The sequence below is a fragment of the Cheilinus undulatus genome, linkage group 9 (assembly GCF_018320785.1).
Source record: "Cheilinus undulatus linkage group 9, ASM1832078v1, whole genome shotgun sequence".
Taxonomy (NCBI): Eukaryota; Metazoa; Chordata; class Actinopteri; order Labriformes; family Labridae; genus Cheilinus; species Cheilinus undulatus.
In genome coordinates this window covers 37,772,433-37,785,586 of record NC_054873.1, presented here as the reverse complement: position 1 = coordinate 37,785,586, position 13,154 = coordinate 37,772,433, and the positions used below count along the sequence as shown (strand labels likewise).

General features: G+C 38.3%; 1 protein-coding gene across 1 annotated transcript in view; it reads left to right on the top strand.

Moving 5' to 3' along the window:
* Positions 1-13,154, top strand: part of smpd3 (sphingomyelin phosphodiesterase 3) — a 53,692-nt gene that overhangs the window by 35,948 nt on the left and 4,590 nt on the right. Inside the window, exons 5-7 of the mRNA XM_041796332.1 lie at positions 1,885-2,046; positions 5,834-5,923; positions 11,642-11,705. Coding sequence (XP_041652266.1) covers positions 1,885-2,046; positions 5,834-5,923; positions 11,642-11,705 — 316 coding nt within the window. The remainder of the gene's footprint in view (positions 1-1,884; positions 2,047-5,833; positions 5,924-11,641; positions 11,706-13,154) is intronic.

Here is a 13,154-nt window from a genome sequence, read left to right as displayed (position 1 = left end):
TCTCTTGCTGCTGCTCTCTTCCCATCTCAAGGTTTATTTACTAAATTTCTGTAATGAGTTGTGCTCTTCATGCAATCTGCTCTTATTTGCATCTGATTGTGAAGATGAGCTGTCAGCACCTTGGCTCTCGAAGGCAGAGTTTAGCTACCCAGACCAGGTGAATGAGACGTTTGAGCTAATGGGGAAATTTAGACTATGGTAACATTTACTATTTAAAAGTGGAGTACTAAGGGAGGGCAAGCAACATTTATTGTCCAGAAAGACAACTCTCTCATCCCCATTGTGAAAAGTACAGCTGCAGTGCATTCCAAAAACTTGAAAAGAAAAGAACTTTGACCACAAATAAAGGGTTAAAGGTAACCTTTATTTAAGGGTACAATTCTCACCATAAATTAAACAGACATATTATCATAGATAGAAACAGTGAGAGACATGTAACATGTAAGTGATAGAGCACCAGAATCTGTAAGCTATACAATAAACAAGAAGCTGAATGAGCCTAATATATTTACAAAATTATATTTTAAATAACAGTTTAAAACATTCAGGTTTTTATAGCTGCTTTGAACAAATGAGACTAGGGACAACTACTGGCAAAAATTATCATGGTGAGAGACCCAAACGAAAGAGTTACCAAATAAGGTTTTTCTTTAGCAGTAAGTTTTGGCTGATTTGCATAAAAAGAGGCAAATTTTGGACAAGTACGCATATTGCCTTGGTTTTGAACACCGATAGCACATATTGGCAATCCACATCAATGAAAAGCACAAAAATTACCACAATAGCTAAAAATCATCAAATATCCTAAGACAGGTAAAGTTTAGGGGCTGATGTGTGATATACAAATTGTGAAGTTCTCATGGACTCATTTACAAATAATGACTTGCAGAAGCTGATACCATCACAAATTGTTCATTCACTTGCTGCTCTCTTCTCTTCTTGTCTCAAGGTTTATTTATTAAATATATGTGCAGAGTTATCAACTTGTTTTTATTTGCATCTGGTTGTGAAGATGAGTTGTCAGCACCTGGTCTCTTGCAGGTGGGGTTCAGATACAAACAGAGAAGTCTGAGTCTGATTTGGAATGAGGATTTTTAAAGTGGTTACTCTTCCTCCAATAGCAAGTGAAGATTTTTTTGTCCAGATAACACTTTCCTCCGTATTCTAAAATACAGCTGTATATTAGTCCACATATGTGGATAGAACAGACTTTAAGCCCTGTTTATGAAATATGAAACTGTTTTCGATTGCAAGTTTTTGTTGATATGCATGGTAAGAGGCACATTAAGTTAGCATATTACCTGTTTTAAATGCAAACAGTACCAGAGGACATCTGCTCTGCGGCTTGTTCAAAGCCATTTAGCCCTTTGCAGATGCCCTGAGACTTTTAGTGTATTTCTGTCTTATTTACTTGGCAAAAGCTGCAGAATTAACTTATAAATATTGAACTTGATTTTAGGCTATAGATGAGGAAAATTGTTTTTATGGACTTCTGTTTCTTAACATTGTAGCCTGTATTTTCAGATCACCTAGCTGAAAAGGACTTGTACCAGTTTGGATGACTGTTATACTGTGTCTTCATGAGCTTTATTATATATTGTGTCAAAATGTACATTACATGTTATTGTTTCATGTGACTTTGTTTTGTTTTGCAAGTCTATTTAATAGTTTCATACTCATAATAAATATTGTGAAATATGCTGAGAGGGCTATTATCATATCCCTCCATCTTTGTTTGCTTCTCTGCATCCTTCCTTTGAAGATCAATTCAATTCTGACAAGCTTTTGTTTCTTTATTGCAAATGATACTCAGCATTAATCCACTTCTTTCATGTTTTTTTTTTCACACACACACACACACACACACACTTGCCCATCTAACAGGTGATGCATCAGTACGCTGTGAGCAGCTTGACCTGTTGCTCCAGTGGGGGGCCGAGTTTCGCCAGTCCTCGTCCCAACCACCTGAAGGAGAGAAGGTTCTGGAAGACCTGGTGGCCTTTGACGTGATCCTGGGAGACCTCAACTTTGATAACTGCTCCTCAGGTACACAGCACACAGGGACCATTAGATAAATTCTTAAAGATATATTCAGTTATATACCAACCAGTGCACACACCAACATGTTTAAAGCTTCATTTCCTAATATCTCATCCATTCACCCAGCATGAAAATCTCAGAGGAACTGTATACTTGGCCATAAAGCTAGTTTGTCAGAAATATACTTCAGTCCTCCTGTAATCCTCCTTTTACATAGAGCAGCTGCAAATTGTGTTTTCTAGTTGGAACTAATAAATTATTGATATATTTACCTGCAGTGTAAAAGGCTGAGGGGGAACTGCATTGAGGAAGCAGATCAGTCATCCATTGCTCATTATTGGAAGTATAAATAGATAGCAAATACTTTACAAATAGCCACTAAACAGGAATAATTTTCATGCAAAAAGACCTGAAATATCGTAATCTAACTGTGTTACTTTCATAAATCTATCAATCAAAATGCATGTTGCACTGTTCTCTGCTATGTTTAAATCATTAATTAAACTGTTATGTGGTTATCAGAGTAGTATGGCTACTTTAAATGTCATACAGCTTATAATGTATGGTAAGGAGGAATGAATAAGTTTAACATCTGTATAAGCATGTTGACAGACATCAGCCCATCTGCAAATAATGTGCCTTTCACCAGTGTCAGCAACTGATATGTATTTATTTTGTTGCATCAATTACACTGGCAATCTAGTTCACCTGGCCCCTGATTTGAAGAGGGGTGGTTTATTGGGCAGAAGAGGTCACCTTGGAAAAGCTCAGATTTTTTTTCATGATCAAACATGATGAAAATTGTCAGTAGGAAGGGTAGTGTTGGACTGGGAAGAAAACGTGGGCCTATTTTTTGGTGTGCTGACCCTTTACCCCAGTTGAGCATGACAAAACTACATTTTCCTTTGTCTCCTTTAATATGTCTACCAAACTATTTTCCTAAACTATTGCAAAGCTGAGGTAAAGACATAGACATGAAATAATAAAGTGTTTTCACCCTGTTTTAAGAGATTAATATGCAGGACACAATTTCCATACTGAAGTAGAGGTTAATATGTCAGCATGGGCACTGGTTTAACTGGTAGAGCAGGCACCTATAAGAGGTTTGTGTCCTTGATTGGTCACAAGATTGATTCCCAGTCGTGCTGCTATTTGGTCAATTCCCCTGCTCTCTCTCTCTCTCTCTCTCTCTCTCTCCATATTTCTTCTGTCTTCAGCTATTTTAGGAAATAAATTCATTTAAAAGAAATTAAGCAAATTAAGCAATTAAGTTCCAGTTAACTTTTAAAGAGGAGAGACTACTAACATGAATTTGAATAAATTAGGTATCTTAACTTATTTTCAAAACAGAGCCAAAGATTTACAAAGAAGAAAAAAGAAAGATATTTTCTTGATTTTCTCTTCTTTGCATGTCTTATTGTCATTCTTCTGTGTGCTTTTACTAAATTAAGTCAAAACTAAAGTGAATTCAGAAAGTCTTCAGACCCCTTTCACTTTTTCAATATTGTTGGTCTGTTGTTACAATCATTTCATTTATTTTTTCAGTCATCAATCTACACTCAGTAGCCCATAATGACAAAGTGAATGCACAATTTTTGAAAAATGTGCAAATTTACTTAAAATCAAAAACTGATATATCACATTAACACAAGTATTTAGACCCTTAATTCAATACTTAGCTGAAGCATCTTTGACAGAAATTACAGTCACCTGGATTGGGGGATTTTTTTTTATCATTCTTTTTTGCAAATCCTCTCAAGCTCAGTCAGGTTGGATTGGGATAGTCTGTGGACAGCCATTTTCAGTTCTCTCCAGAGATGTCTGATAGGGTTCAAGTCTGGGCCATTCTAGTACATTCACAGAATTAACCCCAGGAAGCCACTCCTGTGTTGTCTTGGCTGTGTGCCTAGGGTTATTGTTATGTTGGAAGGTGAACCTTTGGTCCGAGCACTGCGGTACAGGTTTTCATTGAGGATATCTCTTTACTCAGCTTTCCCTCAACCCTGACCAGTTTCCCACTGCCGGCTTCTGAAAAACACCCACACAGCATGATGCTGCCACCACTATGCTTGACAACTGTGACTGCGGCTTTGTAGGTAGAGTCAGTTGTCTCAGTAGGAAAGTTGTGGGTTTAATTCCCAGCTCCTGCAGTCACATGTCAAAGTGTCCTTGGGCAAGACACTTAACCCCAATTTGCTCCCACTGCTGTGTCAGTAGCATGTAAATGGGGAAGGAAGCGTACAAATGGGATTAGCTAAATCTGATGACCAATTCTCCATAGCAACCTCTGCCTTGGGTTCTTCATCACCTCTCTTACTAAGACCCTTCTACCCCAATTGCTCAGTTTGCCTGGGTGACCAGCTCTTGGAAGTGTCCTCGTTGTGCCAAACTTCTTCTATTGGAGAATTATGGAGGCCACTGTGCTCTCAGGAACCTATAGTCCTGCAGAAAGTCTTTTGTAGTGTTCCCCAGTAGTGTTGTGGTGTTGCAACAGTCCTATCTCTGAGCTCTGCAGGCAGTTCCTTTGACCTACTGGCTTGGATTTTGCTCTGATATGCTATGAGGCCTTCTATTGAGTGTTTATGTGTGTCCTTCAAAAACATGTCCAATCAATTTCATTTTACCACAAGTGGACTCCAATCAAAGTGGAGTAACATCTAAGCAAAGATCAAGAGAAATGGGAGGAATCTGAGCTAAATTTAAAGGGTCCAAATAGGGTCAATGTGATATCTGGTTTTTTTTTTTATATCTTTTTTGTTACTTTTTAATTAATCTGAAAAAAAAATCAAAACTTCTATTTTCACTTTGTCATTATGGGGTACTGAATGTGGATTAATGAGAGAAAAATGTAAACGATTGTAGCATCAGACTGCTACATAACAAAACTGACAAATGGGATTGGGGTATGAATACTTTCTGAATGTACTGTACATGTTAAAATAAAAGATATTAAGTTAATGCTTTTGCAATTTCGTCAAACAATCTGTTCTAAATCAGTAATAACTTCTTGAAACTGCATGAAAAAAGCAGAAAAATCATGCTTTGAAATAGCATACACATGTATTTGTCTACACATTCACACTTACATTAACACACTGTCATCAGAGGCAGCTATATAAGGGAGCCTGCTCATAAGGATCTAATCTAATGCACAATCACACATTAAATTTCACACACACAGGCACACCTGGCTTTCAGGAGCACTTTGAGGCTTTTTATCTCATCCAAGGATGCTTAGACATGTGGACTGAAGGAGAAGAAGATCAAACAGCTGATCTTCTAATTAGTGGTCGAGCAGCTCCTTCTGCTGAGCAACAAAAACAACGCAAAGCAAACAGTTACACCAATGAGAATCAAACTCATCATACATAAGAGATAACCGGGCAGAGAAATCTGAGCTGGTTATGTTGGTGGTGTTTTTAATACACAAGTAAGCCTCACTGATGGCACTGTAAACAACTGTTTAAGTACCAGCATTTATTTAGAGATGCTTCTGCTCTGTGGAAAAAGAATTAAAGGAGGCATTTAAGAAGAAAATAAAACTGAAATATTTAGACATAAGGGCTTTAAATGTTGCAGGTTTATAGCATACACATGTCATTGTTTTAGAGAAGCAATCTACCAGGTCATATTAGGTTTCTAGATCTATTTGTCTCTCTGATTTCTCCCATTTTCTATGCGTTTATTCCTGAAGTAATGGTGACACAGAATCATCAGAAATATCATGAATTTATGATGTTTTCACTTTAACATTTGACTTAACTGTATGTGTGCTCCTGTGTTTTTTTTCCAGAGGACAAGCTGGAGCAGCAGCATGCACTTTTTACTCAATACAAGGACCCATGTCGCCTGGGGCCAGGAGAGGACAAACCATGGGCTCTGGGTAACAACACAAACACAAGCATAGTCACATGCTTCCCTGAAGACACAACCACACGTCACTAATCCTTTCATGCTCATTTACATCTGATTAATGCAATCATTCACAGATGACAGCTTTGAGTAAAATTATAAATCATCACAATTTACTGTACATTTTTTAAACTGTAACGCTACTATAAATTACTACATAAACACAGCCTCAATGGCTCAGAAAAAGTGATGATCCATAGAGCCCCTGCAGTGCAGAGCAGACTATAATCTGGCTCTGTCGGGATAAATCAGGATGCACCCACAGTGTGAATTAAAATACACCCAGTACAGCCTGCTGATACATGGGCATTAGTGACGTAAACACTGGAGGGTTTTGGTCTTGATGTGAAGCGTTATTTAGGCCAGCGGTATTTTTATGGGACAGTGTTGGCAGGATGTAGTGAAAGGCCTCGTTCAGAGGAAGGCTTATTTATTTGGACAGGGGTGTTTTAGGCAGCGAGTCGGGAAAAGATCTTTGCCTCCCGTTTGGTTTCCATTAGACTGGAGGAAGAGAGAGGGAAGCGAAGAAGAATGGATCAATGAATCAATGAGAGAACGGGACAGATTATCCCATTTCATAATGCTCTTCCAAAGGAGATTAGACCCAAATGAAGACAATAGAGGGACAAAAAAGGCAGGCAGACCCAGGCTGCCAGCTATTGTCCTGTGTTGTCTGATAGTGTGTCCAGATAGATTTCATGAAACCAGTGCAGTATCTGTTCAGACAAGCCAATTGCTTGTCCTGCAGAAGCACTGTTTGCAGCGCTGCAGAATGGCTGTTTGCAGCATTCTGGAAAATCACTTATCTGATTGAGTTCACACCAAACACAACACTGCCTTAGGTTCTAGGCAATACCACCCCCCATGACTGAAGTCAATCAGATGATTGATTCCAGAGACATGTGATTGAGAATTTAGCACACAAACACACATAGATTCCTGGTTTTCTAATTAGATAATGCGTCTATGGCACCTTTGTTCCAAATCACACCAATTTCAGGTGCCAAGCCTTTGGGCAATGTGATTTCTTTTTCAATATTGACCGTGTCAACAGCATTAGAAGTCTTTGACAAAGAATATGCGAAACAGAGGTCATTCAAAAGGCTCTGTAAGACCAGACACACAACTTAAGCTCACAAATGTTGTTATTATCCTGTATGTGCTAGACTGGGCAGTACATGAACAATTATGGATAAAATTTCCTTCAAAAGAATCTACAGACAAAAGCTGAAGTCAGATCTATGTGTTTTTAGCAATTTCACATGCACAGTTCAGTGACAAACAAAAATGCCTTGAGATAAACTCATCATCGATGAACACAAGCTAGAACACAAAGATGAATCATTACAAATACCCTTTACCCAGACTACTTCCTGCCAATATTTCTCCTGTTCATATCTTTCATGCTAATATGGGATATGCTTTTGCCATGGTACTCTCAGACACTGCCTGACATTTGTGCAGGTGTAATCAGGTAAAATATCCTGAAGTTGTGTTATTGACTCTTGGCTCCTGTCTTTGCTAGAGTCAGACTACCAATATTTCAACATGCCAAAAATGTATCCAAACAGTCTGGTGTAGCTGATCAGGCCATGGTTGTCTGTAATTTATTACAGACAATCTGATTTAATTCCAGCAATGTATCCCAAACTAAAGGCATTTAAAAAGCATGTAAACACAGATTTGGAATTAATTCAAAATGGTGTGAATTGGCAAGTAGTAACCTCTAGTGTTGTAAAATGAAGTTATGGCAGAAGTGCATAAACTGCAGTTCATCGAGTGTCCACTTCTGCCTTGCTTCACACATACACATTGCATACACACATATATGATCTTTAAAAAGAGTATTCTGACTCCAGAAATGACCATATTTCCATCCCGGTCCCCAAAACAAATTTAGCCTCTATAGCTCATGTTTTTATAAGCACACTTAAAAACCAAATAAGTTGAAAATACTCAAAATATTGTCAGAATTAATTTACTTTTGCACCATGAGTGAAGTTACTGACTCAGAAGTCCCACCTGTGGGGAGCAATCACAATAAATAATGAACATGATGGAGAGGACTTCCTGTTTAGTGTGCATCTTTCCCTTATTGTCACTTGTAGCCCCTGAAGTTGGCCTACCTTGAGAATCACCAAAGTATTTGAAAGAAATAAGGGAAAATTTTAGGAATGAAGAGCATGTAGCTTTATGAGCAGTATTTAAACAAGTTGTTTAGAGTTGGATTTTAACAGAACTTTTTAGTTTATGGAAGTTTACAGTGTAGTTTAACTTTAAAAAAGTTATGTTAACCTAACATGAATGTATGTTTAATATACCTTAAAATGACTGAGTACCTGCTACTAAAAAAATATTGTTTTTATCAGTTACTTAAAATTTTTACTTAATCATTTGCCTTTAATTTTTTGAGTTATTAACTTATAAGGGATTACAGCATTTATTAAATATTTTAAGTTTAGTAATCCTTAAAAAATTATCTCCACCACTTGAAAACTTTAACGTAATCAGTTTCAAGAAAAACTTTGAGTATTTTCTACCTATTCATTTTACAGTGCAGGGCAGTCATATTGTAGCAGTTTTACAAGAAGCTACAGGTCTGCTTCAGCATATTTAAACTTTAGACAGCCTTTCCAGTAAAGCAACCATCATCATTTGGCTTCAAAACGACACTGTAGTATCCAGAAGGTTACATCACTGAGACTATGGCTCTGTTTGTACAGTCAATGAAACTGACTTGTGTGAAAGTGGGTGTGACTTATATTGATAGACGTGAACTAAATCCAGTCATTGAATAAATCTCTGTGAATGTTGTGACTCTAACTGTGAGCTAAGTTTATGATGACTTTATCTGTAAAGTATCAGGAGTCACAAAGTGTGTTGTTTTTAGAAATCAGCTGTTTTTCCTGTGTCTGACATCCTGCCCTGCTCTTTCGCTGTGCTCAGCTTGTTGGGTCAGGTATGTGCTTGAAGTAGAGAGGCACTAGTGAGATGCTTCTGCAATATAGTTAAGTTACAGGCCAACCTGTGGTTGTTATACTACCACTGTTAAGCCAAATGGCATCAAACTGACACATTATTGAAGAATTTATGGCTTGGTTGATTTTTCCAATTTATAATAGCTTAATATTCCTCATATATTTAATTTAACACAATAAAAACTTCACTCACTGCTCTTCAGACAGATACCACATAGGGTGAGGTCAATTAAATGGATAGTTTTAGTAAGTTAAGACTTTTCTGATGCTACCGACTAAACCAGCCACAACTTGCAGAGTTTGTGCTACTTGAAATGTCGTGGGAATTATGGCCAACTTGGGAGCACTTGTTGTGAAACAGCAATCACATGGATACATAGTCGCACGAGGGATGGAGTGAAAATTAAAGGTTTCTTTAAAGATGTATCATCTCCATTCATAACTGAATGACTGTTTCTGGTGATGCCTTTGAGATCATGTGTGAGGGTAGATTAAACACAAAAACCATAAACCAAAAAACTAGGCGAGTACACCGAGTGTGGCTTCCATCGTATTTTAGGAGTTGTGGTGAGAATTGGTGTGAGAGAACATTTGTTTGTTTTCCCCACACAAACACTACAGCCTTTTGATGATGCCAGAATTTATGTGGAAAGAAAAACTGAGGTCATGTAAACCACGTTGAAGAGTGAATCTCATGTAGAGTCTAGCTGAGTGTAGCTGAGCAGACAGGCAGCAGCCAGTCCGTACAGCTGAGTGTGTCTGCTGCCTAACACTTCACCATCTTTGTTTCAGTGATCTGAAAAACAGCTTTTAGACTTGTGAAAAAAGCTTGCTGCCCGTCAGACGCCTACTTTTTTTTTTTTTTTTTTTTAAGAGTTACCAACACTTAACAACAGCAGTGAATTGAGAGTAACTCCAGAGTGCTGCTCTCTTCATATGGGGCATTTTAAACACATTATCCAGCCCACGGCCTCACATCCTCATTGTCAGAAGGATCTCTCTAAGTGCCCGTCTGTCCCTGGCTGCTTCATTTCTCTGGCTGATAAGAGTGGATAGTGGTCTTAGAATCATAGAGATATAAGCTCTCAGGAAAAAAAGGAGCATTGATGGCTCCTTTTCCACTTTGAAAGCAGCTAAGTTGTAGAGCAGTTGATAGAAAAAGACACTGGTTGATTAAAAAGCATTCCCAGGAAGCCAAAAGCAGGCTACTGAAAGAATGAAGTCCTTTTCAAGGTTTGTTTTTCTCTGTGAATGGAAATCATGAAGGGAGAGAGACTGAGGGTCATTTCTGAATATATGTTCTACATAACTGCTCATAAACTCTTTCTAATCTGTAAAAAAGGAAAAAAACATTAACCATTGAGACTATTGAGTTGTTTCAGTTGCACTTTTGAACCCATCTATCTATCTCAGCATAAATCCAACATCAGTTTGGTCCACAGGACTAAAGTGGCAACATCTCAAGTTGGAATTAAAACGAATATCTTCATTTTTCATAAGCTCACTACCTAGGTGTTTGGCTGCCTGACCATTACTCCAACAGGGACTGCAATGGTGTTGTATTTGATTTCATGTATGGCGCGTCCCCCCCTTTTGCAACTACGATGGCCTCCACTCTTCTTGGAAGGCTTTCCACAAGATTTTGGATTGTTTCTGTATTTATTCTGTGGAGCATTTATGAAGTTAGGCACTGATTCAGGTCTAGAAGGGCTGGCTCGCAATCTCTGTTCCAGTTCATCCCAGAGGGCTTCGATGGGGATGAGCTCAGGGCTCTGCAGGCCAGTCAAGTTCTTCCACACTGTCAAACCATGTCTTTATAGAAAAGGCCCTTTCCCAAACTGTTGCCACAAAGTTGGAAGAGTAGCATTGTCCAAAATTTCTTGGTATGCTGAAGCATTACGATTGCCCTTTAATGGAGATAAGGGGCCAAAACCCTGAAAAACAGCCTCATACCATCATCCCTCCTCCACCAAACTTCACAGTTGGCACAATGCAGTTAGGCAGGTAAGGTTCTTCAGGCATCCACCACACCTGATTTGCCCACCTGACAAACAGAGAAGTGTGATTCTTCACTCCACAGAATACGTTTCCACTGCTCCACGTTCCAGTGTTGGTGTGTTTTACACCACCCCATCTGATGCTCAGCTTTGGACTTGGTGATGTGAGGCTTATATGCAGCTACTCAGCCATGGAAACCCATTCCATGACGCTGCTGCTGCATGGTTTTTGTTCTTTCATCAATGCCAGTGGAAGTTCAGAACTCTTCAGCTATGGAATCAGTAGAGGGTTTGTGACTTGTGCAGTTGTTGACCTAGTTCTATGATTTTGTGCGGTCTTCTGCTAAAAAGTTGCTGTTGTACCTAAACAGTTTAACTTTCTACAGTTTCTTAAAGTTGTCTGTGGAATATACAGCAGGGATGAAACGTCCTGAACCGTCTTATTGCAAAGGTAGCATTCATCACAGTAGCACACTTGAGGTCACTGAGCTCTTCAGAACAAACAAATGTTTGCAAATGGAGACTACATGGCTAGATACTTGATTTTATACACCTCTGGACACAGGTCTGTCTGAAATACTTGAATTCAATAACTAACAGGTGTGGCCAAATACTTTTGTCCATATAGTGCACTGACTTGATTGCATCAAAAGCTGTGATGAATCTCTAAAATGATCTCATCAGTGTTATTCCTCTTACTGTGTCATTCCTCAGGTACTTTATTGGATCCCAGTGGCCTTTATGACGACGAGGTCAGTTCACCTGAAAGTTTACAAAAGTAAGTAACACACTCAGGGACACATGCAACACAAAACTGTTCGGTCAGTTTGTCACTGAAATTCATTTTGAATGATAATCTAAACCAGAACCACTAAATGCTGAAGCTCAGTCTTTGGCCCAATGTTAAAACCTACCCCTGGATCATAAAGGGTTAACATGATTAAAGTTGTGTTCAGTCAGATTTGATTTGTCAGATATCAAATGTGTAAAAACACAAACATATGGCCCTCTCTTATTATAAGGATCAGTTTAGTAGACGTGCTCCTCCTAAAACAAAGGTCCATCCCAGTCTCACCTATGGTAGGTCTTAAGGTCAAATGCCAAAACATTCCTCAAAAATGCAAAAACATTTCACAAGTTACAAAAAAGATATTTATGGAAAGTAAAACAATTTTTGTTTATAGTGACTTTTTTGTATTTAGTAAAATGTTTCTGCTTCTTTAGGGCCATTGTACTTTCCCCTAACCAAACTTTTACCTAAACCTAGAGTTGACATATCCTTGCAAAGCAGATGGATACGCCCGTTTCCTTGTTTCTCACTGGTGAATCCATCTTGCAAAGCTCCCGTCTGAACCGTTTGGGCCCGATGAGAAAGTGACAGGACCAATCAGCGACGAGGGGCAGTACTTTCGGGCGCGGCGGAGTCGTGATGTAAGCAAGCAGCAACAAGAGGCCGCTGACGTTATGGCGGAATACATTAGCGTGGATGCTGCTAAAGCGCCAGTTTGATCAGATCTTGATGATAGTGGTGGGCGATACTGCAAAATTTAATATCGATCCGATACCAAGTAAATATAGGACCAGTATCATCGATACCAATACTCAATACCAATACTTTTTAGTTATAAAAGCAGCAGTATACATAATTATTAAATTGATGTGAATAAGGCCAATAAAAAGTCGAACATTATCTATCATTTATTTTTCAGTCTTAATAAATAGAACTAATTCTTTTCCGAATTATCTTTAACTATCAACTAAGTATTTGGGGTAAAACATATTTCAAAGCAGGATTTTAAGTTATAATATATATTTTTTGTAATATGGGACTTATTATCTTTTTTGTTTCCCCACTGTACCTAATGGTTAGACTGTTTAAATTAGTTAGTTAATCCGTGGACTATTAAATGTGTGGTTTGAGAAAATGCTCCAAAAAACTTTTTCAACTTTTGGAAAAGGCAGTCAAATTATAGGAGAAAAACTAGTAAACAGCAATAAAGAGGAACAGATTTAGAAGTACACTCTCAAAGTTAATTAAAATTAATCGCACATGCATCAGAGTCAGCTACAGAACTTGTTTCTTTCCTGGTTTTTATGACTAACGGCACTAGCTGTGGCTTTGGCTCAATGAAAAACACCATCAATGTCTTCTGTCGGAAAGTGAGTGGTGCAGATTAGACGTGACTCTAACATTTTCTTCATGCATCAGTTTTTTATAACTTTGAGA